The sequence below is a fragment of the Pongo abelii genome, chromosome 2 (assembly GCF_028885655.2).
Source record: "Pongo abelii isolate AG06213 chromosome 2, NHGRI_mPonAbe1-v2.0_pri, whole genome shotgun sequence".
Lineage (NCBI taxonomy): Eukaryota > Metazoa > Chordata > Mammalia > Primates > Hominidae > Pongo > Pongo abelii.
Genome location: NC_085928.1, coordinates 150177446 through 150204051, shown reverse-complemented (window position 1 = coordinate 150204051; position 26606 = coordinate 150177446). Strand labels below are relative to the sequence as shown.

General features: G+C 41.8%; 1 protein-coding gene across 1 annotated transcript; it reads right to left on the bottom strand.

Moving 5' to 3' along the window:
* Positions 1–2564: 2564 nt before the first annotated feature.
* TRIM42 (tripartite motif containing 42) lies at positions 2565–25689 on the bottom strand. The gene is made up of 5 exons (XM_002814106.3): positions 25143–25689; positions 20529–21226; positions 15154–15974; positions 12539–12763; positions 2565–2829 (listed from the first exon to the last, which is right to left on the bottom strand). Exons 1-5 carry the CDS (start codon positions 25481–25483, stop codon positions 2743–2745), a joined length of 2172 nt encoding a protein of 723 aa, XP_002814152.2. The 5' UTR covers positions 25484–25689; the 3' UTR covers positions 2565–2742.
* Between the last annotated feature and the right edge of the window lie 917 nt (positions 25690–26606).

Here is a 26606-nt window from a genome sequence, read left to right as displayed (position 1 = left end):
GGAAATACAAGTGTGATGTTATTTTGCTTCACATCCTTCACCAGCTTCCTGAGACACTTACTCTCTGTGATGGCCCACAAGTCCTGCCAAGGCCATTTACCTGTTTTTCTCCCCTCCTTGTTCCCTGAACTCCAGCCTCTAGCTGTGTTCGTTACCTGAACATGCCAAGCCTTTTCCTGCCCCAGGGCTGTGGTACCTATTGTCCCTCTGTCCAGAATGCTTTTCTCCTCCGCTCATACATGGCTGGCTCCTGCTCATTCTTGAGGAAGCAGCTTGTAATTCATCTGTTTGAGAAGACTTTCACTGGCATCCTCTTTAGAGTTGGTACCTCTTAGCTCCATGCCTCTTTCCTTCCTAGCACTTCTCATTTCTAGTCATCTACATGCTTATATCTTCATTTATTTTATCTTACACATTAGACTATAACGTCCATGGTGTGGGGACTGTTTCTCTCTAATTCTCCACTGTGTCCCCACAGTCCCCTGGTCTCATTACAGATGTGCTGACAGAAAGAATGAATCTAGAATGGTTATCAAAAAAAAAAAAAGAGAAGGGGGGCAAGAAAAACGAATACAAATTTAGCTAGCAACTGTTCTAACAGGCTGCAAGATGTTCTCAAGTAGACACTGCCACTAATTATCTCTAATTAGGGCCATAGACACTTCTCCAAAGAAAGGCTGCTGTTAGGGATGTTGAAATATGTAGCTGTATACAGAGAGAATATGCTCAACATAGTGGAATTTTTAATAAACATATACTTACAAATCTCGATTATATTTGACACACACACACACACACACACACACACACACACACATGCATATATATTGCATCTCAGACATTGGCCTGGGAGGAGGGAAGCTATGTAAATCATAACCTCAGGGACCAAACAATGTGCAGTTTATGTGCCATTAAGAAACCCACATTGCATTTGGTAGAATGGGTCAGCTACTGGTTAAGTGGGCTTCTCAAAGAATCTAGCTAGCTGTCTTGGTCACTGAATGCAAGTTTAGATGTTTTCTACAGAGACAAGATCAGGGTGCTGTGGTTTATTTAATTCTAGCCTAGTCCTTGTTGGCACCATGAGTAGGTGTGATCATTGCAATGTAATATTCATAGAGTTCTATTTTTTTTAGTTTAATTTCATTTTAGTTCGTTAGTAGTAAAATCCCTGCTGGCGTGTCATTTAATTCCTTCTCTGTGCTAATAATGATTTCGAAGACTTTTATAGAAATGATTATATGGTAATACCAAATCTGATGGTGGATTCCAGCCATCATTTGCAGTAATAGGATCATAATGAAGCTCCCTGGGGTATGCCTTCTTGTAATACTGCTGCGGGGTGGAGCAGGAATCTGCTTGGCTTCATTTTCTCACATTATCAGAAGATTCTCACTATGGATCTCTTTGTGGAATGGCCCTTTTCTGGCAGTGATGAAAAATAAAGGGTTGCAGAGCTGGAGTCCTACTGGTGAGGCTAGATGGGCTGGCCACATCTGCCAGTTGCACAGCTCATGAAAAGGATGGGATTAGAGGAAATGGAGACCAGTTACTGCCTGGTCCTTTTCATGGGCAGTCCCAGTTATGTGTGTAAACCTTCATTGTGCAAACTGGCACCTGGGGATATTCAGAGGAGAGTCATTCTATGTGTCTGCCTTTCAGCTGTGGTGTGTCCCTCCTGGTACTAACATGTAATGTGTGCCTCACTGTCCCAAGCACTGAGGATAGATGAATGAGACACCATCCCTGCTCTAAGACTCAGGACAAATGAGTCCTAAGTATCACAGGGCTGGAATGGGTGTCTCTATGGGAAATAGGGGTGGGACAGGTGGGCCCTGTGCTTAGTGGGGACCCAGGGGAGAAAGATGTTGTCATCATAATTTGGAGGATCACTGGGGAAAGTGGTTGAGCTGAGTCTTGAAAGATAGGTGGTGCTTTCTGGGAAGAAATGGCGTGGGGTTCAGTAGAGGGTCATTTCTGGCAGATAGGACCTTGTATGACAAGAAATTCTAGGGACTTCATATTGTCTGAAAGGCCAAGTTAAGTTCAGTGAGGTTGGAGCTGATACATGATTGTCATTCTTCCATGCCTTGCTTCAAATGACCGTAGAGGATCCTCTAACCAGGCATTCTACCGTTCTTCCTTTGCTATGTCCAGAAGGAGAAGAGGGAGGGCTCTCATTCTTTATGGCTTAGAGGTAGACCTCAGACCATGGGCTGAAAGTTGTGAAAAGGCAAATTCAAGTTCAATAATTGGAAAAACATTTTAATGTTGGCTACTTAAAATAGACTACATGGTGAGGTAATGAATTCCGCAGCAATCAGCGACTTGCCTAAACACTCAAAGCTAGTTAGGCCAGCATTAGAATGCACACCTAGGGGGTCCTGACTGCAAAATACAGTGCTCTTTTTACCACCCAGAAGCTGGGTGTTGCTCCTACAAAACACCACAGAATTCTGAGCCTAGGACTAGACCTGAGCAGATGGAAACATACAGACTTGCTGACTGCCTTGCTTATTACTGCCATCATAAAAAATAGCTGTCATTGAACAAACAGCAAGCCATGTCAGGTATTTCCTTTTATTAGCTCTTACAAGATTCCTTTTGGAAAGCTGAGAGGTCATGGAAACATTTGTCTACAACCTCCTTGAAGAATGTGGTGAGAAAAATATACATACATATGTGTGTGTATATATGTCTACTTTGTGATGAGTCTGAGGTTGCTTCCTGCTCTGAAGGGGCTCAGAAGTGCTTCTGGAGGGCAGACTGGATATTTTTCAGCAGGCCCCACTTAGCTCGGTTCTTCCCATGTCCATCTGGTGTTACCACCTGCAATCAGAAGCAAAGAGCTATGGCACCCAATAGACAACAGCTCCCAGTAGCCTGGGCCCTTCTGCATGCCAGACACTACACACATCATTTCATTAACTCCTCATGACAACCATATGAGGCCAGTGCTGTTGGCGCCACTTTATAGATGCAGAAGCTGAGGCTCAGAAGGACCAGGCAGCTTTCCCAAAACCCCACAGCTACAGTGTCCTGGGATTGTGATTCCATAGGCCAGATCCTACTTCCTTTTAGGGTACCTCATGTGACTGAGTGCTGATGACAGTGAGGGGGCTGGACCGCAGGTGAGCTTCACCATAGAGGATCCCCTGTATCCTTCCTCAGCCATTAGAACTTGGTTCTGTCACAGCTGTTATCAGTTGTTAACTTTCAGCTAATGTGTTTGACTTTCTTACCAGACCATGAGCACCTTGATTGGGTTGTGGGGGAAATGATAGTCTTTCATCTCTGTGGTCCCAGCACTAGTTATGGAAAGAGAAGATTCTTAGAGAAGTATATGAACAGTGAATAGAACTATAATTTGTAAATCTGCCAATTGTTTTCCTTTGATGCTAGCAGAAACACTTCATACTATCTTTAATCACAGTGAATGGTCAGTGCTACCTGAAAAAGAAAGACTGTACTGGGCACGAGGGGTAAAAGAACCCTCCTAGAAATCTCACCAAGTTAGCTTAGATGTTGCCCTCCATGCCTTACCTTGAAGATATTGGGTTTCTTCACTACTCTGGTCTGGCAGCATTCCCATTCCTTCCCCCCAAATATTTATGGAGTGAAGTCGAGACCCAGGGATGAAAGACAGTCCACTGGATCAATGGGCTCTGCTGAGGTGAATGAGGACTTGAGATAGAATGGGGGTGGGGTTTGGATGGTGAAGAGGAATGTTTATACAGGGCACAAAGTCTCTATGTACAAAGCTTTTAACCTTCTATATTTGTATATACAGGGAAAGGGCAAAAACAAAGAAGCCAGACCCTTATTAGCATTATGCTCTCTACTTTTACAAAATTTTTGGTTTTAGAGAAGACAGGGCTGCATGCAAGGCAAAGGTCATATTATATACATGATATTAGATTATCCATTGCTGAGTAGAAATGGAAATAATGCATAGAAATAACCCTGATAAAAGTAGTATAAATAATGTCTAAGATACACACAGAGTTATCAGAGGGCATGAGGAAGGTGGAACGGTGTTATGAGGTGCTAGGAATTAACTCATAAATAGGAGATTGAGTTTTTGCTTTAAAATATAGTCAGAATCTTCAAAGATAAAGACTGTATGTGATATGTGAATGGAGCAGTGAAGATTGAGGTGTGTCTATGAAAAAGGGAATCAGGTAGAAAGGAGGACAGAAGAAACAGAAAAACAAAACTTGGAATATTAAAGAAATTGAAATGATAGTTGACATCTCTTCCCTGCCCCAAATGCCTCAGGCTCATATTGCTTTCCAGATGAATTCTACCAAACTCTTAAGAAAGAGTTATTCTAGAAAATAGAAGAGCAAAAGTTTCCCAGCTCTTTTTATGAAGCTTGTGAAATACTGATTCCAGAATCAGATAAAAACAATATAAGCAAAAAATTGAGCCCTATTCCCTTATAATTATAGATGCAATAATCCAAAATAAAATATGAGCTAACTGAAGTCAACTGTATTAAAAAGTAATACATCATGAACACACAGGATTTATTCCATGAATGGAAGTGGAATTTAGTATCAGAAAAATCAATCAATGTAATTCACTTCATTAATAATGGCCTGAAGGAGAAAAAATCATGTAATTACCTCAAATAATGCAAAAAATTTAATAAGTACCTATTTCTCAGAAACCTAGAAGTAATTTTCCTTAACTTGATAAGGATTACATACCATAAAAACTAAATAAAAAAATAACTCAATGGAGAAACATTAATATCAGGAATAAGACAAGGATATCTACTAACACTGCCACAATTTTATGTTTATGTATGACTCAAGGTTCTGGCCAAAGCCATAAGGAAAGAAAAAGAAATAGAGTTGCAAGAATTGTAAGTAAACAGATAAAACCATCATTCTTTATAGGAGATAGGATCATATGCCTGGAAAAACAAGCAGAAATAGAAGATTGGGTCTCAGAATAGTGAGAGAGTTTTTGAGATTGCTGGAATCAAGGTTACCCTACAAATAGAAACAGTCTTTATTCTAAACCAGTAATGTATTAGAAAATATAATAAAATAACATTCATAATATCAACAGTCTGTAAACTATTTGGTTTATTTATTTATGGTATGCAACATGATGTTTTGACATATGTATACAAAGTAAAATAATTACTACAGGCAAGCAAATTAGCATATCCATCATCTCACATAGTTATCTTTTTTGTGTGTGTGTGAAAAGAGCACCTAAAATCTTAACAAATTTTCTATCAATACAATATTAATTAACTGTAGCCCTCATGCTGTACGTTAGATCTCTAAACGATCTAGTTTAACCAGGAATACGTGTACCTATGTAGGAAAACTTAATAACCCCAGTAAAGGACATAGACTATGGTTTGAGTAAATGTTCAAACATATTACAAAAATACCATTTGTTTCCAAATTAATTTAGAAACATAATGCCTTCTGAATAAATTCTATCTGAATGTTTTCTAAGAATTCAAGTTACTCCAAAATGTATATGAAGAAATAAATTTCTATGATTAGCTAAATAATTTCTAAAAAAGAAAGAAGGATAATGGGAATACTTACTTTAGCAGTTCATAAAGACATGGCAGAAACCTGAGGTTCAAAAATAATAAAACAAGTATGGTATTGATATAAGAGCAGAAATATAGACCCATGGCATGTAATAGAGCGCTCAGAGGCATATCCCTAAATATATGGAAACCGAACATAAAAGTGGCATTTCTGGCCAGGCGCGGTGTCTCACACCTGTAATCCCAGCACTTTGGGAGGCCGAGGCAGGCGGATCACGAGGTCAGGAGATAGAGACCATACTGGCTAACACGGTGAAACCCCATCTCTACTAAAAATACAAAAAATTAGCCGGGTGTGGTGGCGGGCACCTGTAGTCCCAGCTACTCGGGAGGCTGAGGCAGGAGAATGGCGTGAACCCGGGAGGCGGAGCTTGCAGTGAGCCGAGATCGCGCCACTGCACGCCAGCCTGGGCTGGGCGACAGAGCGAGACTCCATCTCAAACCAAAACAAAAAACAAACAAAACAAAACAAAACAAAGAACAAAAGTGGCACTTCCATTGCATAAATATGAAGAATAGACATTGCTTGGTAGATGGTATTGGGAAAACTGGTTCACTACATGGTGAAAAAGAACATCCCTACCTAGGACTACATTGGCAGAGTATATACATACATTTGATACATACAAAAGCAGAGTCTGGATGGATTAAAGAGCTAAATTTGAAAGGTGAAACTGTAAATTTAATAAAAGAATATATAGAAGGTTATCTTTGTGATCTAATCCTAAGAAAGGACTTTTTAAATAAAACTTCAAAAGGTTAAGCCATAAGGAAAAAATAATTGATGATTTTGATTTATATCAAAATTAAATATTTCTGCTATTTTATGAAGTACACTATGAACAAAGCTGATAGGCAAATGTCAGAAGAGAAGATAATAGCCATGTCTAAAACCATTACCTAGAATATATAAGGACATCCTGCAAATCACCTAGAAAAAGAAAAATGCAATAGAAAAATGGGCGAAGGATATCAACAGGTTCTTTACAGAAGAGGAAATCCTAAAAACTAACAAAAATATAAAACGAAATTTAAAATAATAAGGACATATCATTTTATGCCTATTGGGCTAGCAAAATAATAGAAAGCTGGATCTTGCTAAATGTAGGTGGGGCTTAGGGTATAGTGGCTCTAATCTATTCCTTATGGAAGTGTACATGGATGTGATCAAATTAAGTACCCACATGTCAATGGCCTAGAAATTTCACTCATAATATGTATCTAATATGGGGTGAATTGCACCTGACCCCAAATTTATATGTTGAAGCCCTAACCCCCAGTACTTAGAGTGTGACTATATTTGGAGATAGGGCCTTTGAAGAGGTGATTTAATTAAAATGAGGCCATTAAAGTGGACCCTAATCCAACCTAACTGGTGTCTTTATAAGAAGAGGAAATTTAAACACAGAGAGATATCACAATGCATGTGCACAAAGGAAGGACTATGTGAGGAGACAGTGAGAAGGTGACCATCTGTAAACCAAGGAGAAAGGTCTCAGAAGAAACCAACCCTGCCAACATTTTGATCTCAGACGTCCAGCCTCGAGAACTGTGCAAAAACTAATTTCTGTTTAAGTCACCCAGTCCGTGGCATTTTCTTATGGAAGCCTTAGCAAACTAATCAATAACTCAGAGAATCCTTACACCCCTATCGTGTCCATTAGGTGACATATATAAGGTTGTTCACTGCAGTATTATTGGAGGTCACCTGGGTGTCCATCCTACCTGAAACAGACAGGTAACATGTGGTGAACAAATGCACATTCTGAAAGATCAGGTGTTATCAGGAGTAAAAGACAAAATGCCCATAACAACATGGATGGATCATAAAAACACAGCATTTAAGAAAAAAAGGTAAGAAACAGTAAGATATGTAACACAATGCTAATTGTGTAAATTAATAACATGCTGAAAACAACAATGCAAATCATGGAAGAACACATAGAAACAAAAAAGATACACATAAAACATATTAGAATGGGTGTCACAAAAGGGAATATATAAATAAGCATAGGGCTTTGTGTAGATCAGTGCTAATGATGGACCATGACTGAGGTGTATAATTAATTCAGACCTCTGTACATGAGGTTAAAAAGAAATCAGGTCCAGCATGATCCTAAATTATACTTGTTCCAGGATTCAAGCCTTTCTACAGGGCAAGCAGAGGAAGGACCAAGAGGGTTCTACTTACATGAAAGGTCAGGAGCTCTTTGGAAAAGAATAAATCCTAAGGAGATAAAGAATGCAAACCATCTTGGTTTCATTTTAGGGCACGGAGTCACTGTGAGTATGTGGGTGGCTGTGGGGGTAGGCTTGGGGTAGTTATTCTGAGTGTGAAATAGTGGTGGTCATTCAGATTGAATGACCTCCAACCCTAACATTTGCAGGTGTGTGGCTCCAACCCTAATCTTTGAAGGTGTGTGGCTCAGCCTGAGAGTCTGCAGCAGGAAGAGGAAAAATCAGGAAGGGAATTTCGTGATGGCCAGGCAGTCCTACTGTGTGGCTGGGGTTTCAGCAGGAGCACAGGCTGAATAGGAAGACAGCAGCACTGCAGAGACTCAGGGCAGCTGGCAGGACTACTTCCTCAGCCACATCAGATACGGAGGGTGACTCTCAGTGCAGACTGAGAAGGGCTTTGAGAGGATGGTTGGGGACAGGGTTGCTGCATTTCCTGAAGAGCTAACAGGGAAAGACCCAGAAAATTACCAATTTGTAACTATTGTTGGGCTTGAATTTTTACCTCCAAGTCTGATGTAACCTAGGACATCCACTTTACAGATTGTGGTAGACAGAATAATGGACCCCAGAGATGTCCATGTCCCAATCCCAGAACCTTTGAATATGTTAGGTTACACACATAGCAAAGGGGAATTAAGGTTGCTAGTCAGCTGGTCTTTTTTTATTTTTTTGACATGGAGTCTCACTCTGTCACCCAGGCTGGAGTGCAGTGACTTGATCTTGGCCCACTGCAACCTCTGCCTCCCAGACTTAAGCGAGTCTCGTGCCTCAGCCTCCCAAGTAGCTGGGATGACAAGCGCACACCACCATGCCCGGCTGACTTTTTTTTTTTATTTTTAGTAGAGACAAGATTTTGTCATGTTGCCCAGTCTGGTTTCAAACTCCTGGCTTCAAGAGATTCTCCTCCCCCAGCCTCCCAAAGTGGTGGAATTACAGGTGTGAGCCACTGCACCTGGCCCAGTTGGTCTTCAGGTAGGGAGACTAGCCTGAATTATCAGGTGGGCTCAATGCAGTCACAAGGGACCTTCAAGGTGGAAGATGGAGGTGGAAGAAAACCAGAGAGATGCTAGTGTGAAAACTCAGCCCAATATTGCTGGCTTTGAAGATTCAGGAAGGGGCATGAGCCAAGGAATGCGGGTGGCTTCTAGAAGCTGGAAAAAGCAAGGAAATGTATTCTCCCTCAGGCCCTTCAGAAGGAACACAATACAGCTGACACAGATTTTACCGAGTGAGACCCATTTGGACTTCTTCAGAATTGTAAGGAAATAAATAATTTCTATTATTTAAACTACTAATTTGTTACAACAACAATAGGAAACTAATATGCAGATAGGCAGTTAGATTTGTCATGGGAAGCTTTCATGGAAGTCAGCTGAGATATAAAGTCAGAGGGAGACAGTGAGTCAAAGTAAGGAGACTGTTTTCAGAAGTGGGAATGATGGTCAACAGATATATTGAGGACCAGAGGAAGAGCAGGAGAAGAAACTGAGGTCAACATGTACATGACTTACCTAAAAACACATTTCTCTACCCTTCAAAAATATTAGTTAGGCTCTTTGATGTTAGAAGCTTTCAGCTAGGGACCATGGGCACAGAAGGGTGTGTAAGACCAACACCTATCCTCATGGACTTGAGCCTAGTGGAGTTGGGACTTGAATCCAGGTACACAAGACCAAATACAATGCTCTTTTCAATGCATAATCTTGACTTTCAAAAAATAAAAGTTCAGCTCTCCCTGCCGTTGGCTTTGACATCATTCTCCCAGAGTAAAGTAATATGTCCCCAGGGCTGAGCCTATACTGTTCCAGACTTAGTTCCATCTGATCATGGTGCAGGGGAACAAAGGGCTGTGGGCTTGGATACAGACCAAGGTGTCCACACAACTCATCCTTCCATGAGGCTTCATTTTTCTTATCTGTAAAATGGAAGACACTTTGCTTCTTACAGCTTCATTTTTCTTATCTGGAAAATGGAAGCAATCACTTCCTCCTTTCCTAGTGGTTGGGATGATTAATGATAATGAATATACCCCATCTGACATAAAGGTGACCTTCAAATGGGACCTTTCAAAATCATTAAAGTTAATTTTCTTGCTGCATGTATTATACACCAAATAAATCTCTTAAAAAATCAAGTCCTAGACTATGCAAATAAAATGTAAAAGGTGTTATTTCACTTTTTAAAACAAAAATACGTGTGATAGAAATATTGCATTTTTGATAAGAAATGATCCTGATGCCTCATTGCAACATTTTAAGTGAAACCTTTCAGGAATACCTGCATAGAACTGATGCCAAGGAAAAAATTTTGATTTTATAGGTAAGAAATGAAGTCATTACTTTTATGAAACTTTATAAATGTCATTCAAACACACATCTTATTTTTATTTGGTATTGAAGGCTTTACTTATGCAAATCATGACAAATGTTAAGGAAACCAGTGTTTCCTCTGGAATGCTAATATAACCACAAAGAAGGGAGGAAGAATTACTTCTGAAGGAAAAAATCTATATTGCAGCTCCTCAAGTCAGATAAAAATGAAGCTTTCAGAAAACCTCATTAATTAGGGCTCTGCTCGTTTAGATATTGTGTAAAAAAGAAAGGGACTGGAATGCATTTCCTTCTCTTACAGGGAGGGCAAATTAATCACATAAACACAATTTCAAGGGAATGCTATTTCTTGACTGATTGTATAAAACACTTAACAGCTTTCAGGCATCTTATGGTACTTTGCAATTATTAATTTTATTTATCAATTTATTTCTTCACTCTTTAATTTAGACATTCTTTATATGTTCATTTATTTGGTCACATTTTCACTCATATACTCATTCAATAACCATTAAGAACCTGCTATATACAAAGTGCTGTGGTAAGCACTGTGGGAGAAAGAAGCATGAATTAGATGTGAATTTTATTCTCAAGGAGTCCATAGTTTCAGAAGGGCAACAAAAGCCTCTACCTAAGAAAAGCCAAGAGGGACTGAGATGGTAGACTGATGACATACTTTGGTATCTCCACCCGTTCCTTCCCTGGCATCTGAAAATAATAGATTACATATATATATTTTAGCAAGAGCACTGAGTGCCCTTCATGGGCAAGACAGTTTTGAGGAATTCCTAAAACCTGAGAAGGCAGATGAGATTAGATGGAAGGAAAAATCCATAGTAAAGAAGTCACGCAGATGTGGGGCAGCCATGGACATTCCATGCTCTGAAGAGAAGGGTATCAAGAATGAGAAGGGCTTTGGGGCAACTGAGCAGCAGTGTAATTGGCTGGAGGCTGGCAGGAGGAGTGGCTAGCAGGCTTCCCCGACCCACATCCTTCCTGTGCCAGGTTGGACCTGTCTCTCTCTCTCTCTCTGTCTCTGTGTGTGTGTGTGTGTGTCCATGGGTGCTGGACTCTATAAGGCAAAGAATGTCCCCCTGGGGCTGGCAACCAGGATGAATAGTCCCACCCTAGGAGATTTGCTATTGGTATACTGACCACCCTTACTCCTGCTTTGCCTTTATTACTAGAGGTAGCAACCACTCGGATTCTTTTCCTCGAACATTTGACTAAGGAAACAGAGTATGGATGGTCAGATGCTGTTGGGCATTGGAGCTTTAAGGTCACACAGAGGTTGGGCCATGACAATTCAAAACCACATACAAGCTGAATTTAAGGGAGCAGAAACTAAGGGCTAGCTAAAAATGGTGCAGATCCAGAGAGAAGCAAAGAGAATGAGAGAGTGAGAGAGAGAAGGAAGCAGGGAGAGAGGAAGAGAAGAGAAAGAGGGAGAGGGTGAGAAACTGATGACTCTCTAGTTCCCTTGGGTATCAGATCAGATGCATATCCTAGAAGTGGTCTCATGAGACTTCCTCTATCTTTGTCATAAATTTCTCTTTCAAAAGCTGAAATGAATGGACTTTTTTTTTTTTTTTTTTTTTTTTTTTTGCTTCTAAAGAATTCCTGATTAAGATATAATCGACCCTGATTCCAAAGAACAACCTTATGGTTGTATGGTAAGATAGCAGCTCTGGGCAGTCTTGGTATTTTTATTCTCTTTCTCCTTTTAATATCAATAAAATTATACTCATGAATGTGTACTCCCTGGGGATATAAAGAAGAGTAAGTCTTGGATCACAAAGAAGATAGGAATAATTTTGTCCTTTCTTTTTTGGAATGCACACTGACCCGCTTAGTGGCAGTTTCTCGACTTTCAGATGAACAATTGTTTTTAGTATAAATAGGTCCTAAATATTGCACTGGACATATTTTATAAAAATTTTTGTGTGCCAGAAATTCAAATTTAACTGGGCATCCTGTATTTTCATTAGTTAAATCTGGCACCCCATCCTTGCCTGGGAATAGCACCTCATTTTTATCTTTCTCATACCACAATTATTTCATGTCCTTCTCACACAACAATTATTTGTTTACTAGACCCTGAGCACCTTGAAGGCAGGGATTATGTTTATTTTCCTCTTAATCTCTACATCTGTATACAATGCCTAGAACAAATGTTTTTGAATCAAATAGAACAATTCTCAGGCTTCATCTGCAAAGTCTGGTTGAGGCCAGCAGCCCTCTCTTTGGCCTCAAGTTAACAAATGTTCTGTGCTTAGAGGAAGAGTCCCATAGTGAGTTCTATAATCTCACGATCATATTAACAGGGCCTCATCCAGAACCTATCATAGAAAAAAAAAATCTGTCTAAGAAATAATGTACACAATACCTTGCAGATATCACTCCATTGCCCAGGACCATTATCATTGATGGCTCTAACTTTAAACACGTATTCTGTGTTGGGGGTCAGGTTGTGGAGCTCCAGATTTTGCTGCATTATGTCCCGAATTTGTCCACAGAGCTCCATTTGTACGTTGTTAGGAGGAGAAGTGATGACTTCATAGAATTCCATCTCAAAAGAGTCCACGTCTTCTGTTGGACATGTCCAGTAAACCTATGGAAGAAATGAACATACTGGTGTGGTACTAGTATACATCATTCAGCTTTCTTTCCCTTAAAGATATGTGATGTTGACTATCTGTGGGGTGAGTTTAAGCTGACCCCATCCCCTGTAGCTGCCGAGGGCTTTTAATTAGACCATGCACAAGTCTTGGAAGGCTGTGTGATGAGGCCTGGCATGATGGTTGTAATGAGTTTCGCAAACAGAAGGTTTCTGTTCTGTTACTGTCAGTCGATATGGAGGTGACAATTGTCCTCCTGCTTGAAAAATACCAAAAAATAGAGGGGAAGAAAATAAACATCACTCATAATCTCACAATTCAGTTAATTCATTATTATTTCTTTGCAATTTCAGAACACACACACACACACACACAAACATATATATATATTATATATAAAACTTGGATTATGTAGCTTTGATTTCTATTTTCTTTTACTTATGTTGTATGTTTTCCTAAATCATTAAAAATTCAATAAACTACCATCTTTGAAATTTTTCCCAAAATAATTTAATCCTTCTATAGTTGAACATTTAGGTTGTTTCCGATTTTATACTCTAATAAATAAATGCTGCAATAAATACTGTTGGGCATAAATATTTGTCTGAATTTTTAATAATTTTCTTGGAAGGAATTCCTAGAATTAAACTGAGTTTAAAAAATCTCTGTGATATTAACAATACATATTGAAAAGGTACAACACTAAGTTTTAGAATATTTTCTATGCTAAAATCCTAAAGATTTGAGTGATGTTAACATAAACTTAATCTTCTGCATTGCTAAGCACTATGATTCCTGTATGAAGTCCATTCCATTATCCTAAAATATGAATCAATGATATTTTAAAATCAAATATCACTGTCTGGCAGTAGGTTTAGGTGTCCTCTTTCCACAGCAAATGACTTGACTGAGTTGTTTTGCGTTGGTCCCTTTTTTGAGCTAATCAGGGATGACTAATAGGTGGCATGGGGTGACTATTTTCCATGCCCAGGTATAGAGCAGATACTACCAATCCTCTGACTCCAGAGCAAGATCCTGCCAACTTCTCAAGAGGTCTGAGTTGGTCAAGGAGATGAGACCCAGTGCTATCCTTGAGGTAATAAGCATACACGATAGGCCTTGCTGATCTAGTATCATTTGGAAATGTAGTTCAGCTGCTCAGTTATGAGCATTGCTTATGTGAAGGGCAGAAACACTTCATCATGTCGATAGCTCACGGAATGTTCTATCTTGCAAAGTATGGGTTGTTTTTTGTGTCAATTATAGTCAATAAAACATAGACTGTGATGTGTCAGGAGAATGGAAAAGTAAATCTTGGTCTGTATCTGGCCTTCATTTGTTAGATCCTTAATACTAAAGTGTGGTCTGTAGACGGCAGCATTGGCAGTACCTGGAAGTTCGTGAGAACCAGAATCTCAGGCCCCATTGAAACCTATTAAAATAGAATCTGCATTTTAACAAGATCCCCAGATGCACATCAATGTTTGAGAACTCAAGGATCTGAAAGTCTTTGGGAGTGTTCTCAGATTATGGGAGACAAAAGATGAACTCTGCCACATGGGAGCAGCCCATGGGTTGACTCCAGGAAAAATCCAAGAGGAAGGAGGAAAGAGGCACTCTAGTAGAATATTTAGTTGCATGTTACTTTTTTTCCTCCATAAACCTTAATAAAGTGGTCTACAAACAATTCAATGTGGGTTCAGTTAGATTTGAAAAGTATGTTAAAGAAAAGGCCATTTGTTCATGTTGTCCATGTTAGGTCAAGAGGGTCAAAGGGAAGTCATGTCCCTTGAGGCCTGGCAATGGCACTTACAGAGGTCTGTGAGAGACCCCACTCTTCACTCTCTCCCTTCAAGGCGGGTTGAATCTCAGAAGAGTTGAAATTTCATCGGGGATGATCCTCCCAATTTTTCCAAATCATAGAGAGTCTGGATATTTGCTTTAGGAAAGGTAGCAATTTAGGGGAAACAGCTGATAGGTAATGGAGCCTGCATTTCTAACTACAATTTCTGTGCTGTCTCTATTACAGGCTTTCCTTTGGGAAACATTACACTGCCAAGTAGTGTCTTCAAATCACTTTGGTTCCCAAGTTGGGTTCTCTTTCAGTTGAGAAGCTGCCTTTGCAGTGGAGGTAGGGCTTTCAGATATATTTACAACTATGAGTTAAATATATTGACTGTTTGGTTTAAGCTAATTTTGGGTTACTTAAGATGCCAGGAACTTATCCCTTTTGAATGGGATGACCACAAAGAATCTAGAGGAGCAGATCTGAGTGACCAGATCCTAGAGGTCAAAGAGGTAAGTGCAACCTTTCCTGACTACTCACTTCTACTCTGTGCCCCACACCCTCCCCCTTCCCCCCCGGGCCCAGAACCTTTCTTACCTTGGCAGCTCTTGGGTACACCAGAGTCTGGTAGATAACAATTGGGCCTGGGGTCTTCACAGAGCCATCGTTGAATGAGTACCAGTTGTGGAAGCTGCTGCTGTTCTGTATAGACTGGCTGTCTGCTCCAGCGCTCCAGTAGGTGTAGAGGCCGTCTGTGGGTTTGGCAGGGGTGGCTGACTGGGCTGTCCCACAGGCCTCCAGACCCACCTTGGCCTTCTTGTCAGTGTTGCTGAAGGACAACATGGAGGAGCTTCGCTGGTATATCTGCTGGTTGCCAAGGCTGTGGGTGCTGAAAGTCACCTTCCTGGCAATCATTGTTTCTGAGTGCACGGGGTAGGGGGAGGGCAGCGAGTCCCCTGAGGAGCGTACCTTCTTGGGCCCTGTGGGGAAGAGCTCATGGATGGCACTGGAAAGCTCAACAAAGTCCAAGGGCATGCAGTTTATTGAGTGTAGCCGGAGCTGTGGGTCAGGCCTGTAGGTGGTCTGGATGCCGTCCTCAATCTGGTCCACCAGGATCTTGGCTGACTGCAGGAATGCCACCTGGCCAGTCTCCTTCAGGGCTTCCTTGGAGTAGGCGATCAGACCATCCATCTCGTTCACTTTCATGGTTGTAACATACACATATTTTTCAATTTCCTTCTGCCTGGACACTTCTAGATTCTCTATCTGCTCCATGATGATCTTCTCTTTCTCCTGAAGAATGCTGCGCAACTTGAGGAAGCCATTTCTGATCTCTTTTCGCTTTGCCTCCTTGTCAGCTTTAAAGCTGTTTTTTAAGATGTTGAATTCCATTAGGTCATTATCAATTTCATATCGGACTGCAAAAATGCCAAGTTAGTTACTTTTAAAATTTTCATCTCCCCAGGTGTCAAAGTCAGTAGCAAACTAGAACAAATTACCCTAGGCTCCAAGGAGGTGAATGAAGAGGGAGGGAAGGCACTTGTAGTTGGGCTGAAACAGGCTAGAATAGGTTTATGAAATGAATTTGGCCCTCCTTAATACACCCTTCCCCTTCTTCCCCCTCTGATCCTTCCCTGGGATATTTCTATCTTGTGACAGTAATCCCTATGGCCTTGGGTCTGAGACTGGAAGTTCAAGCCCACCCTTGATATTGGTTTTTACCAGATTTCAATTGTCTGCAAGTTGGACTTGAGAAGAGGTGCCTGCTTTTCCCTGTAGGAAACCTAAGCTTTTGCAGTGGTAAGAGGAAGGACTAAGTTTCTGCCGACTACTTCTAAAGGTTATCTTGCATCATTCGCCAAGCCTCCAGCCCTATACAACAGTGGGAAATCAGCAAAGCTTCCCTGCATTGAGGTGCTCTCTTACATGCCCTTTTCCCCACTTTGTCTCTCTTGTGGTTCAGCTATGTCACTTCTCTTTGCCATTCCCCCACTCCTTTCAAAAAAGAGTCTGCTGTCACACTTCAAGGAAAACCAGTTTATCCTGTGTCCCCTCATATGGTATTTGGATTTTAAGTTCACTCAGTCACTCAACAAACATTTACTGAAGTCCGGTTACATGCCATGTATCTTTTAGGCACTAAGGATATGGATAGGATTATGAGAGGGCATCTGTGCTCAAGGTATGAATAAATCCAAAGATACTACAGTTGAAGGATGCTATGGTGGGGTAAGCACGTGGCGCATCTCTATCTGTGAAATGAGCTCTATGTGAAAGGTGAAATGAATACCTTTGTTAGCTTTAAAGGATTTGAGGCATTAAGGAACAATTTGAAGAATGTCAACCTTCTGTGGCCTATGTGACAGGTAAGGTTCTTCTCATGAAAAGTAAACTCTTCAGTGAATTGATGGGCAATAATCCTTACCAAATTTTACTCAGGAGTGGGGATGACTAGCTATTTTTGTACTTGGTTCATAACATTATCCTGGGTTCATAGGAAGCTGGACTTTCTGTGAGTGGTGGTCATTGTAACAAGGGTGTGCACTGGAGTATGGGAAACCCTAGTGTTCTAGTGTTCTGTCAGATCATGAGAACAGGGACCACATTACCACTATGAGTATGGTGTGTAGAGGTGAGCAAATGTATTTGTAGAGTAAAAGCCATTCTTTCCTGTCTTCTAACATCTCATTGGTGAATGCCAGCAGTGTCACTCTCTGGCTAACTCCCTGAAGCCCCAGTGTTTTCTTGCCACCTCCTTCCTCACACTGGCTCAGAAAAGATGAGGTGATGCAGGTGAGACTGAAAGGGAAACTACCAGGGTGCGATTTCAGTGCTGAGAAGTGCTTCTTGCCCTCCCCAATGCACTGTGACTATGGCAGCCAGAATTCTACTTTGTGCATTATTTTCTTTGACTATTCAATAGTTACCTACTGTTAAAGATACTTGCATAGGAAATTTCTTGCTGTATTAGGGATTAATTAGGCTTATGTAGAGCAAAGTTCTGAGAAGCAGGATAAAAATTTCTTAGATGAGAGGAAAAAGGCCTCTCCAGGAGGAGAAAAAAGACAGAGGAAGCCAGAAATGTCCCACCCCAAACCTCTACAAATATGAAACCTCTGCAAGAGCTGATTTTAAAGCAAAGTCAAATCAAGGTCTCTTTTAGGCAATACACTTAAAACTAGTTGTTATTTATTAAACACTTTTTATGGACCAGATCCATATATTATTATATATCACATATATCTTCTTACAATGAAGATATTGTTTCCACTTATAGATGAAAAAGCTTGAGGCCCAGGGAAGTTAAGTGACTGCACAGTGTTACACATCAGGTAAATGGGAGAAACTAGGCTCTGTCCCTAATTCTATTTGTCTAGCTCCAAACTAGGGTCTTAATTGCTTCAGCTGTGGCTCTCAGCGCTCTCTGAGTACCAGAATAACCTGAGAGAGTGTTAAAAAAAACTCTTCTCTTGAACTCATCTGCTAAGATTCTGAATCAGTGGGCCTGTATTGGGGCTCAGGAAGCCAGGCGAGGCAGTTTTCAGTGAGGTTTAGAATCGAACCCAGAGAATCTCCTGGGATCATGATAAAGATGCAGATTCTGATGCACTAGGCCTGGGGTGGGTCCTGAGATTCTGCATTTCTAACAAGCTCTCAGGTGATGCCAACGCTACTGGTCCTTGAACCATACTTTGAGTGGCAGGGACCTAAACTTTTGAGCTCCCTTTATTCCAGTGGTTCTCGACCTTGGCTGCACCATAGAATCACATGAGGAGTTTTTTAAAAGTCCGTCTTGCTGAGCCTGCTACTCTGTGTGGATGGGACAGGGGCATCAGCTTTTAGTAAAACTTCTAGAATGGATCTTCTCTCTAGGTCCCCCAGTTTCTCAATGTGTATTCCCAGATCACTGGCTTTTGAATAACCTGGAGATCTGTTTAGAATGCCAGTTTATGGTACCTCCCAGAAAAGTGAATCGAATGCTCAAGAACAAGTTTGAACCCTGGTTAAAAAAATTTTGTGTGTCTGTTTCTTCAGCAAGGATGAAAGGTTAAATTCTTTACTTATAGCTAATATCTAATTTACCAATTATCCATTTTTCCCTTTCCAACTGCTGGGTTCCCTGGAATTTGGACAGGCATTTTCCCCCCACCTTGAATTGAGCTTTGTTGTCTGCTCAAATTTTAGGTGCCCTGGACTCAGAAAACTATCCTAAGTTTCTCATGTATTAAGGACAAGGTTACCTACAGAGGGATGGAAGGCACAGTAGGCTGTAGGCAGCAGTGCCTTCGCCATGCTGAGGCCCCAAAGAATCCAGCCAAGCCCTGGCCTAGGGAGGCAGTGAGTCCCACCTTCAAAAAACCCTTTTGGAACCAACAGTTCTACCATTTTCTTGGTAATGTGGTTCCTGCAGTGTTCCTTTAATATGAAGTCTTCCCTGGTGGTGGTTCCAAAATTAAATAAATGTCAATTGACAAGCAAGGTTTCCAGGTATGTGGCAATTGAGAAAAATTAAGGTATTCCTGAAGCTACTACTGAGAGGTCCGGGGTGACGTGGTCATTAGCAAAGCCTGTTTCTGACCCACCTTTACATCCAATGGGACCTTTCTGTGCAGCTCAAGGAAAAGCTGCCTCCCTCCCAAATGTGTAGGCCTATCTGAATGATGGAGACTAACAGATCTGACAAAGGGAAAGGCCTGGGTTGATCTGGTGCACTTTGGTAACTGACTGTAGGCCACTCCTTAATGAAACAGACCATGGATGGTAGTGGTGGTTCCCCTTCCCTCCCCTTCAATCTCTTCATCTTCAGATTCTGGTCACTGCTTAGCACAAAGTAGATTGTCAAATGAATATTGTTGAGTTAATGATAGGCACTGGAGTCAAATAGACTGCATCTGCCACTTATTAGATCCCTGTCCTAATTTTTTTTTGAACCACAGTTGTCTTATCCATGGAGGACTTTTTAATGCCTATACTGTAGCATTACTGAGATTAGACAAAATGTGCTCCACAGGCCTGAGTAAAGTTGACCTTTATACAAGGAACTAATCCTGGGGGTAAAGGGCACTAAAGGGATCTTTTGGATTCTCATGTCTGACCAGGTAGAGACATACCCAGAAATTATGGGGCTCTTTGTTGAATCCTGTGAAATATTATTATACTTGGTTTTGTCACTGAAACCAGAAATTATGGGCTCTTTGCTGAATCTGGTGAAATATTATTATGCTTGGTTCCACCACTGAAACCATCATTGAAATATTATTTCACTTAAAGCAATATTATATGTAACAATATAAAACAACCAAATCACCATGAACAAGCATGCAGAGGAAAAATAAGCTGTTGACTAGAATGCTATTGGCTAGTTATGAGTTGTCCCTGTTGTTATATGTTTGCTGCCAGCTTATTTACTTTGGCATCTGCAAGTTTTGGAAAAAATTCATGGAGGGAAATTTAACATTGAGATAATTCTCAGCACTGACTTAATTCTTTCCCCCTGCGCATTTAGGAAAACCAAAGAGATCCAGCAGTGTCAGAACACCTTAGAATGTCACAGAATGTCAGTATACTGTAGGATCAAAGTCCTCATTTTCCAAAGGAGAAAATGAGACCTGAGGACATGAAGATTATAATCAAGATTATAGAATCTTTATGCACTTGCCATATGACTTTTTCCATGCTTTACATAGAAGAACTCACTTAATCCTCATGGCAACCCAGTGAGGGGGTCACTAGTATTCCCCTATTTCATAGGTGAGAAAAGCAAGGCACGGGGAAGTTTAAGTGGCTGGTGGTGGTTGCCAGGAGCGCACACCAGGATAGTGACTTGAAGGGTAGCACAGTGTTTCCTGGTGCCTTGATTGCTCCACTAGGTGGAATCTGTTAAGGCACTCACTTAACAGATTGCCCCACGCCATCTTCCCCATGTGTTCCTGAACTAGAAGTTAGGCTGAAGGAGTGGAAAAGGGGAGGACCTGCTTTGAACTTGGCGATGGCGCTGAAGAGTGAGGCGGCCCTCTCGGAGCAGGCGTCGATGAGGCTAATGGTGTCGTGGCCATTGTGGAAAGAGAACTTGCAGAAGGTGCAGAGCAATTCGTTGTCATTGCGGCAGTACTCGATGATGCGGCTGGATGGGTGGTGGATGCAGATCTTCTCGTCCTGTTCCTCGGCGCTGGTGTCCACAAAGACGTGGTCTTGCATGGCCACATCCGAGTGGAAGGCCTTGAGGCAGTCGTTGCACAGGTTGAGGCGGCAAGTGATGCAGCGCTTGTAAGCGATGCGCCTGTTGCGGCAGACCTGGCAGAGGATGGGCCCGGAGGAGCGGTCAAAGCGCCACTTGAGGTAGCCGTGCTGCTGCATGTAGCGCTTGGTGAGACGCCCGCGCAGGTAGTTCTCGGGCAGCTGCATCTTGTTGCTGTAGGGCATGCAGTGCGAGCGGTCACACACTGGGCAGATGAGGATGAAGAAGTTCTCGGTGACCTCGGCGTGCTTCTGCAGCTGCCGAAGGCACTTCTCGCACAGGCTGTGGTTGCAGGGCAGCATGAATGAGTGCAGGCGCAGCCGGCTGCACATGGGGCAATTGAGGTGGTTCACCAGGTGACTGTTGGCTGGTATTGACTTCACTTCATCCACCTGGGTATCGCTGCTCCCAATGCGCAGGGCAGTCTTGGAGCTGAAAGGAGAAGCAAAGGCAGGGTTTCAGGAGGCAGGCTCAAGAGCTTGCTCTGCTTCTCTACCTCTGAAAGAACTCTTGGTTCCTGAGGGACAGTCTAGTGTGGTGGTGAGGAGCCTGAGCTGGGTGCCAAGGTGCCTGCGTTCTCAATCTGTCTCCACCATTTTTCAGCGGGGTGACCTCAGGTAAGCCAGTTAACCTCTCAGCCTGTTTCCTTGTTATAAAATTAGTTCCTATGTCATAGAGTTTCTTGAGAAGATTAAAATTGAGTTTAATACTTGTACAGACTAAGAGCAGTCCGTGGTACACAGCCAGTAGGCTGAGACTGCTTGTTGTTATTAAGCAAAGGAAAAGCAGCAGAGACTGGCGTTGTCAGCTAGGCCTTGGTGTTCGGTTGGACATCGGTAATATCAAAACACAATATCAGATAAGGCCACTCTGTGACTTTGATGGATCAAAGCAGAAACAAGACCACTTGATAATGTTTGGACTCTGACAAGAACGTTGTCTAAATCACAAAAATGACCCAACAGCCCCCGATCCTGGTTGATTTTTTTTTTAACCAAAAAACCTAGTTGATTTTTTTTTTAAACAACTTTCGGGTCACTCTGTTCTTCCTACCTTCTAGATAAGATTTATTAAGGTATTCAATAGATTTACTCCTGTGTCCTCACCTAACATGAGCCCAAATCCTGTAATAACTTTTCAAGGTACCCTACACTTTCCCATGCTTTGTGTTCTCACTTGTTGGAATGAGTCAATAAATTCAATCTTGTCCAACTACAGGTGTGTTCTTAGTGTTTTTTTTTTTTTTTTTCCCGGGAGGACATTGACATTATTTATTGTACATAGATGGAACACAGAGCAAGTCTGTACCTGAGCCAAGCCTAGAACCTGTGTGATCTGCCAACCAGAGCAATAGGTAATGGTAATGGATCTGGGCTTTAGAGGCAGAATGCATGTGTTAAAAATGCACCACTTTACCGTTGTACCTTCTGAGATGTTTTTTTAAACCTCTCTCGTGTTCACTTTTCTCAACTATAAATCAAAGCTCACAGTACTACTTGCTTTGTGAGGTTTTTATAAAGTCTAAAAGATAATCCATGTAAGTGCTTAACTGCGGGTACATAGTAAGCATTCAGTAAATGTGGCCACTATAATTACACCCCTTTGCTACTAGCCAGCTAATGTCTGCAGTGGAGAGAAATCACAGTAAAGGAAAATAGTGGCCAAGTCTGTGAAAAGTATGTGCTTCTACTGTTTCATTTGTGTGTGTTAAGGCTCTCCATTTGTCTAATGCCTGAGGCTGATTTCATATATTTAATCGTAAGAGCTATGGCATAAAAGCATACTTGTAAAATTCAAGTGCCTGTTCTAAGAACTTACAATCAGCAAATGCAGTGTATAAAAATAAATGAATTAGCTATGGGAATGGAGGTGTAAATAGGCACACAATTTGCTGCTATTGCTATCTCCTTTGTTTGCATAATAATATTTGGATACTAATCTTGACAATGCGGCTGTGTTCCTTTCTGCTTTTGTCTTCTTGCATTCCTTATGTGTCCCTGTCTTCCCCACTCCCTTGGCCAGGAGCCTATGTCTGAGTCCTGAGAGTCACAGGTGCTTCCTAAGTATATTGGAATGGAGTGGCCCTGTGGTGACAGAGAATGCTCCCTGTGTAGATTAAGGCACCTGGAAAATTTGTCCCTTAGGGATCTGGGAGCTCTAGGCATGCTGGCCTCGATGTTCTCAGCTCTATTTCCTCTCTGCTTTCCCAGATTCCTGCATGGGTCCTGAAGGGATCACCTGGTGGTACAGGTTAATTGTCCATGTAGTGCCTGGATGGACTTTAGTTTGCTTAAAAAAGTAAGGCCTGGAGAATCAAGGTATAATATAAAGAGAGGCTGTTATGAGACCTTCACAGGAGGTATCTCTACTAGGAAGCTCATGAACTAGCATTTTCACAAAAAAGAAAGAAGGAGGGGGGAGGGAGGTGTTGGAGGATGAGAAAGAGGTCTCAGGGCTAAGAGACAGGTATTAATGGCCTAGGGAGCTGTGTTAGAGGTGAAAAACGAAGTGAGAAAAAGATTAAGATGGAGAGGGATGAATGAGACCAGAGTGAGGCAGGCCAAGTAAGGTGCTGAGCAGAAGGTGGTGATGAGAAGCAGGGGAGGCAGAGGGTCAGAAGAGACAGGGGAGGCAGAGGGTCAGAAGCCAGGAGAGAGGCCAGATTGAAGAAAAGCACCCAGAGCCGACTTCCTAACACTTGTGGTAGCATCCCTGCCCATCCTCCAAAAGCCTCAGGCTTGGACGGGGCATTCAGTGGCCATGGTTCCATTTCAAAACAGCCATCAAGCCCAGCGCTTTTATCTTCTTGCTGAGATATCCTGTCTCTGCTCCTCTGCACAGCCCCCTCTCTCTCCCAAAATCAGGCCTGTTCTTGCACCTGGATTCTTACCGTATCACCTGTCAAATCTCCTGGCTTCCCTCCTAGCCTCCTGCAGGCCATTCTGCACATTAGAATCACTGGAAGCGGGGGCGGGGGGGTTGATTCTAATTAATTCAGATGCTCAGATGGTACCCCAGACCAATAAAATCAATGTTTGGGGGGGTGGAGATCAGGCATCAGTAATTTTAAAAGATCCCCAGGTGACTTCAATGCACAATAACGTTGGGGAGCTACTGAGCCTAAGGCATTTTCCTAAAGCACCAATTTTATCCCTTTCCTATTGAAATGGGCTCAGAGGTTCAGTTGCTCTTGCACAGAGAATGAGGTAGTTGAGAGAGGAGAATGGACACTATTTTCCATGCTTTAGGATTTCTAGACTTGCATCAAGAATCCCTGGATTTCCTATTTATGCAAACACTATGAGAGGGTCATGGGTGGAGAGCTATGTTTGTGAAGCATCTACTAAATGTTTAATTGCAAGATGGATAATATCTTTCCCCTGAATTCACCAAACCTTTGCTCACAGAATTGCTTTTCCAGGCTTGAAAGCCTTCAAACTGGCCTTCCATTTTTCTGCCTCTTCTAATCCTGTCATCTTATGGTGCTGTCATCTTTCCCCTTCTAAGAAGTGTGCTCTTACTACTTCAGACTCCCCTCATGTGTGACATAAAAAGACTGGTTTGGTAGAGCAGGTGAGGATAATGTAGGACCTGATATGAAGGGTTAGCACTCCAAATGAGTAATTGAGACCCTAAGTACTATGACTTCTGGATGGGAAAAAGAAAGTAGTAGGAGTTCATGGATGTATGGGGTATTTATATGGTCCTCAGGGTCAAAAGTGCCCCATAGAAGTTCTTACTTTTCCATTAAATGTTGCAGGTATTAAGAGTTCATAGGAAGAAAAAGAGCAATGTATATTTTTATATCACATACAGATTACAAAGCACATACATTAATCCTTATATCTACAATATCATGGGGGGTATTGTCTCCATTTTGCAATACAGCATTTTAAAGTTAAGATCCCAAATTTTAGGTTCCAATCCTGACTCTGCATCTTTCCAGCTGTGTGATCCTGGGGCTACTTTACTTCTCAAGGGCTCAGTTTCCTCATGGAAACAGTGGACTTAGGGTGAGGGGTTAGCTGGGGTCATGCATGAAGTGCCTGGCAAGTTCCTTAAGCACTAAGTATTAGCTATTACTGTTTTGTACAGATGAGAGAGTTGGAGTTCAGAAGAGTGAAGTACTCATTTACATAGTTAATGGCACTTAGATTTGGAGCTCATGGTCTACATACATAGTGACCATTTAGGATACAATTAATTGCTACAAAATTCTTGGCTCCTTCTTTTAGATAAAGAAATGAACTCAGAGGCGCACTGGCCTGCCCTGTAGACTTCACAGCTGGCAAATGGTCCCTAGTTTTCATGAGCCAATGTGGCCCCACATCTGGTGCCTGGCACTTACGAGGTATGGATGCTCCTGAGGCGGCCCTTGTGGAAAGTGATGATGGTATTGCGGCAGCAGCGGCTCTCATAGTAGTAGCACTTGAGATTGCTGCTGGCTGTGCAGCAGCACTTACAGTTGGGATCATTGGCCCAAGAGCAGCAACACCAATGGCAGTTGGGGCTCTCAGAACAGGTGCAGTGGCAGAACTGGCAGTTCCGCTCATCTTTGTAAGGGCAGGGGAAGCAGGTGCAGTTCCGCTCTGAGGTGAAGATGAACTTGCAGCACAGACAGGAGCATAACTGAGGACAACATCTCTGCCATGTACAACATGGACAGCAAACGCACATGGCAGTTTCCATGGCGCCTACATGATTACCACCGGCCTCCCAGGACTCTTGATGCCTCCTCTACCAGAATACTGCTATCAGTTCTCCAGTGGAGGAGTCCTTCCTCCCATTTGTGAGGCCGTCAGCTTGAGAGTTGCAAGAAGTTGGCTGTTATGAGGCCTTCACAGCTGGTGTCCCTACCAGGAAGCTCATAGGCTGGCATTTACATATATCAGTCTGAGGGTATTTGCTTATGTCACAATCCCTGTCTCTCTACCATGCTGGGTAGGTAGGAGGATGCGGCCTTGTGGGTGGTAGCTGGTATGTTGGTGGAAACTCCATGCTTCCATGGAACCAGCTGTAGAGCAGTGGTGATGCAATGAGCATCCTGGAAGTTTAGTTGTCATTTGTCACCTTTCGGATAATGGAGTAGATTTCTGAAGCTATTTCTCCTTGTTTGGTGTTCTGCCTGCAATTTGGACAAGTAGACTTCAGATTATGTCTTCACAGACTGAAAGGCTTGGGTATGGTTAATTAGAAAAGTAGATTAACATGGTTTTCCACATATTAGAGGAATTGATAGAATTCTATTTGAACAAAGGACAGTGTTTACAAATAATAGCAATGCCATATTTAAAGAGATATCACCATTCAGAGAAAGAGTTAAAGAAAAAAATATATAGGTTCACTCAGGAACTTCTTTCAGTAGTAATTGATTTTATCAATCAATGCATAGTTGCTGCTCATTTTCATGAAGCTTTATACATAAGTCACTCTGAATATTTCTTGGCTTTTTTGTAGCTGCATGGTGTTTGGGTGAGGTTCAAGCTTTCTGTCTTTTCCCCATCCTACCCCCACTCCAAAAAGAGGCTGGAACTCTACATGAAATCTTTAACTGTTCTGCTAGTATATGCTCAGTATCCCTAGAAAAAAGACCCTCTATTTTAGGGAAGAATTTCACTTTCCCATTTATGCAGCTTGCAAAGATTAAAAGAACAGAAATTTCATGGTCATAGTACATTATAGTATGAATACCGTCTTATTTTTAGAAAAAGAAGCAGAAGTAAGAGCTGAGTTTGGCTGCAGGAATTTACTGCATAATTTATTATCTCCCCCTATGGTTATCACCTTTATAATAGAGAAAATCACTGAGTGC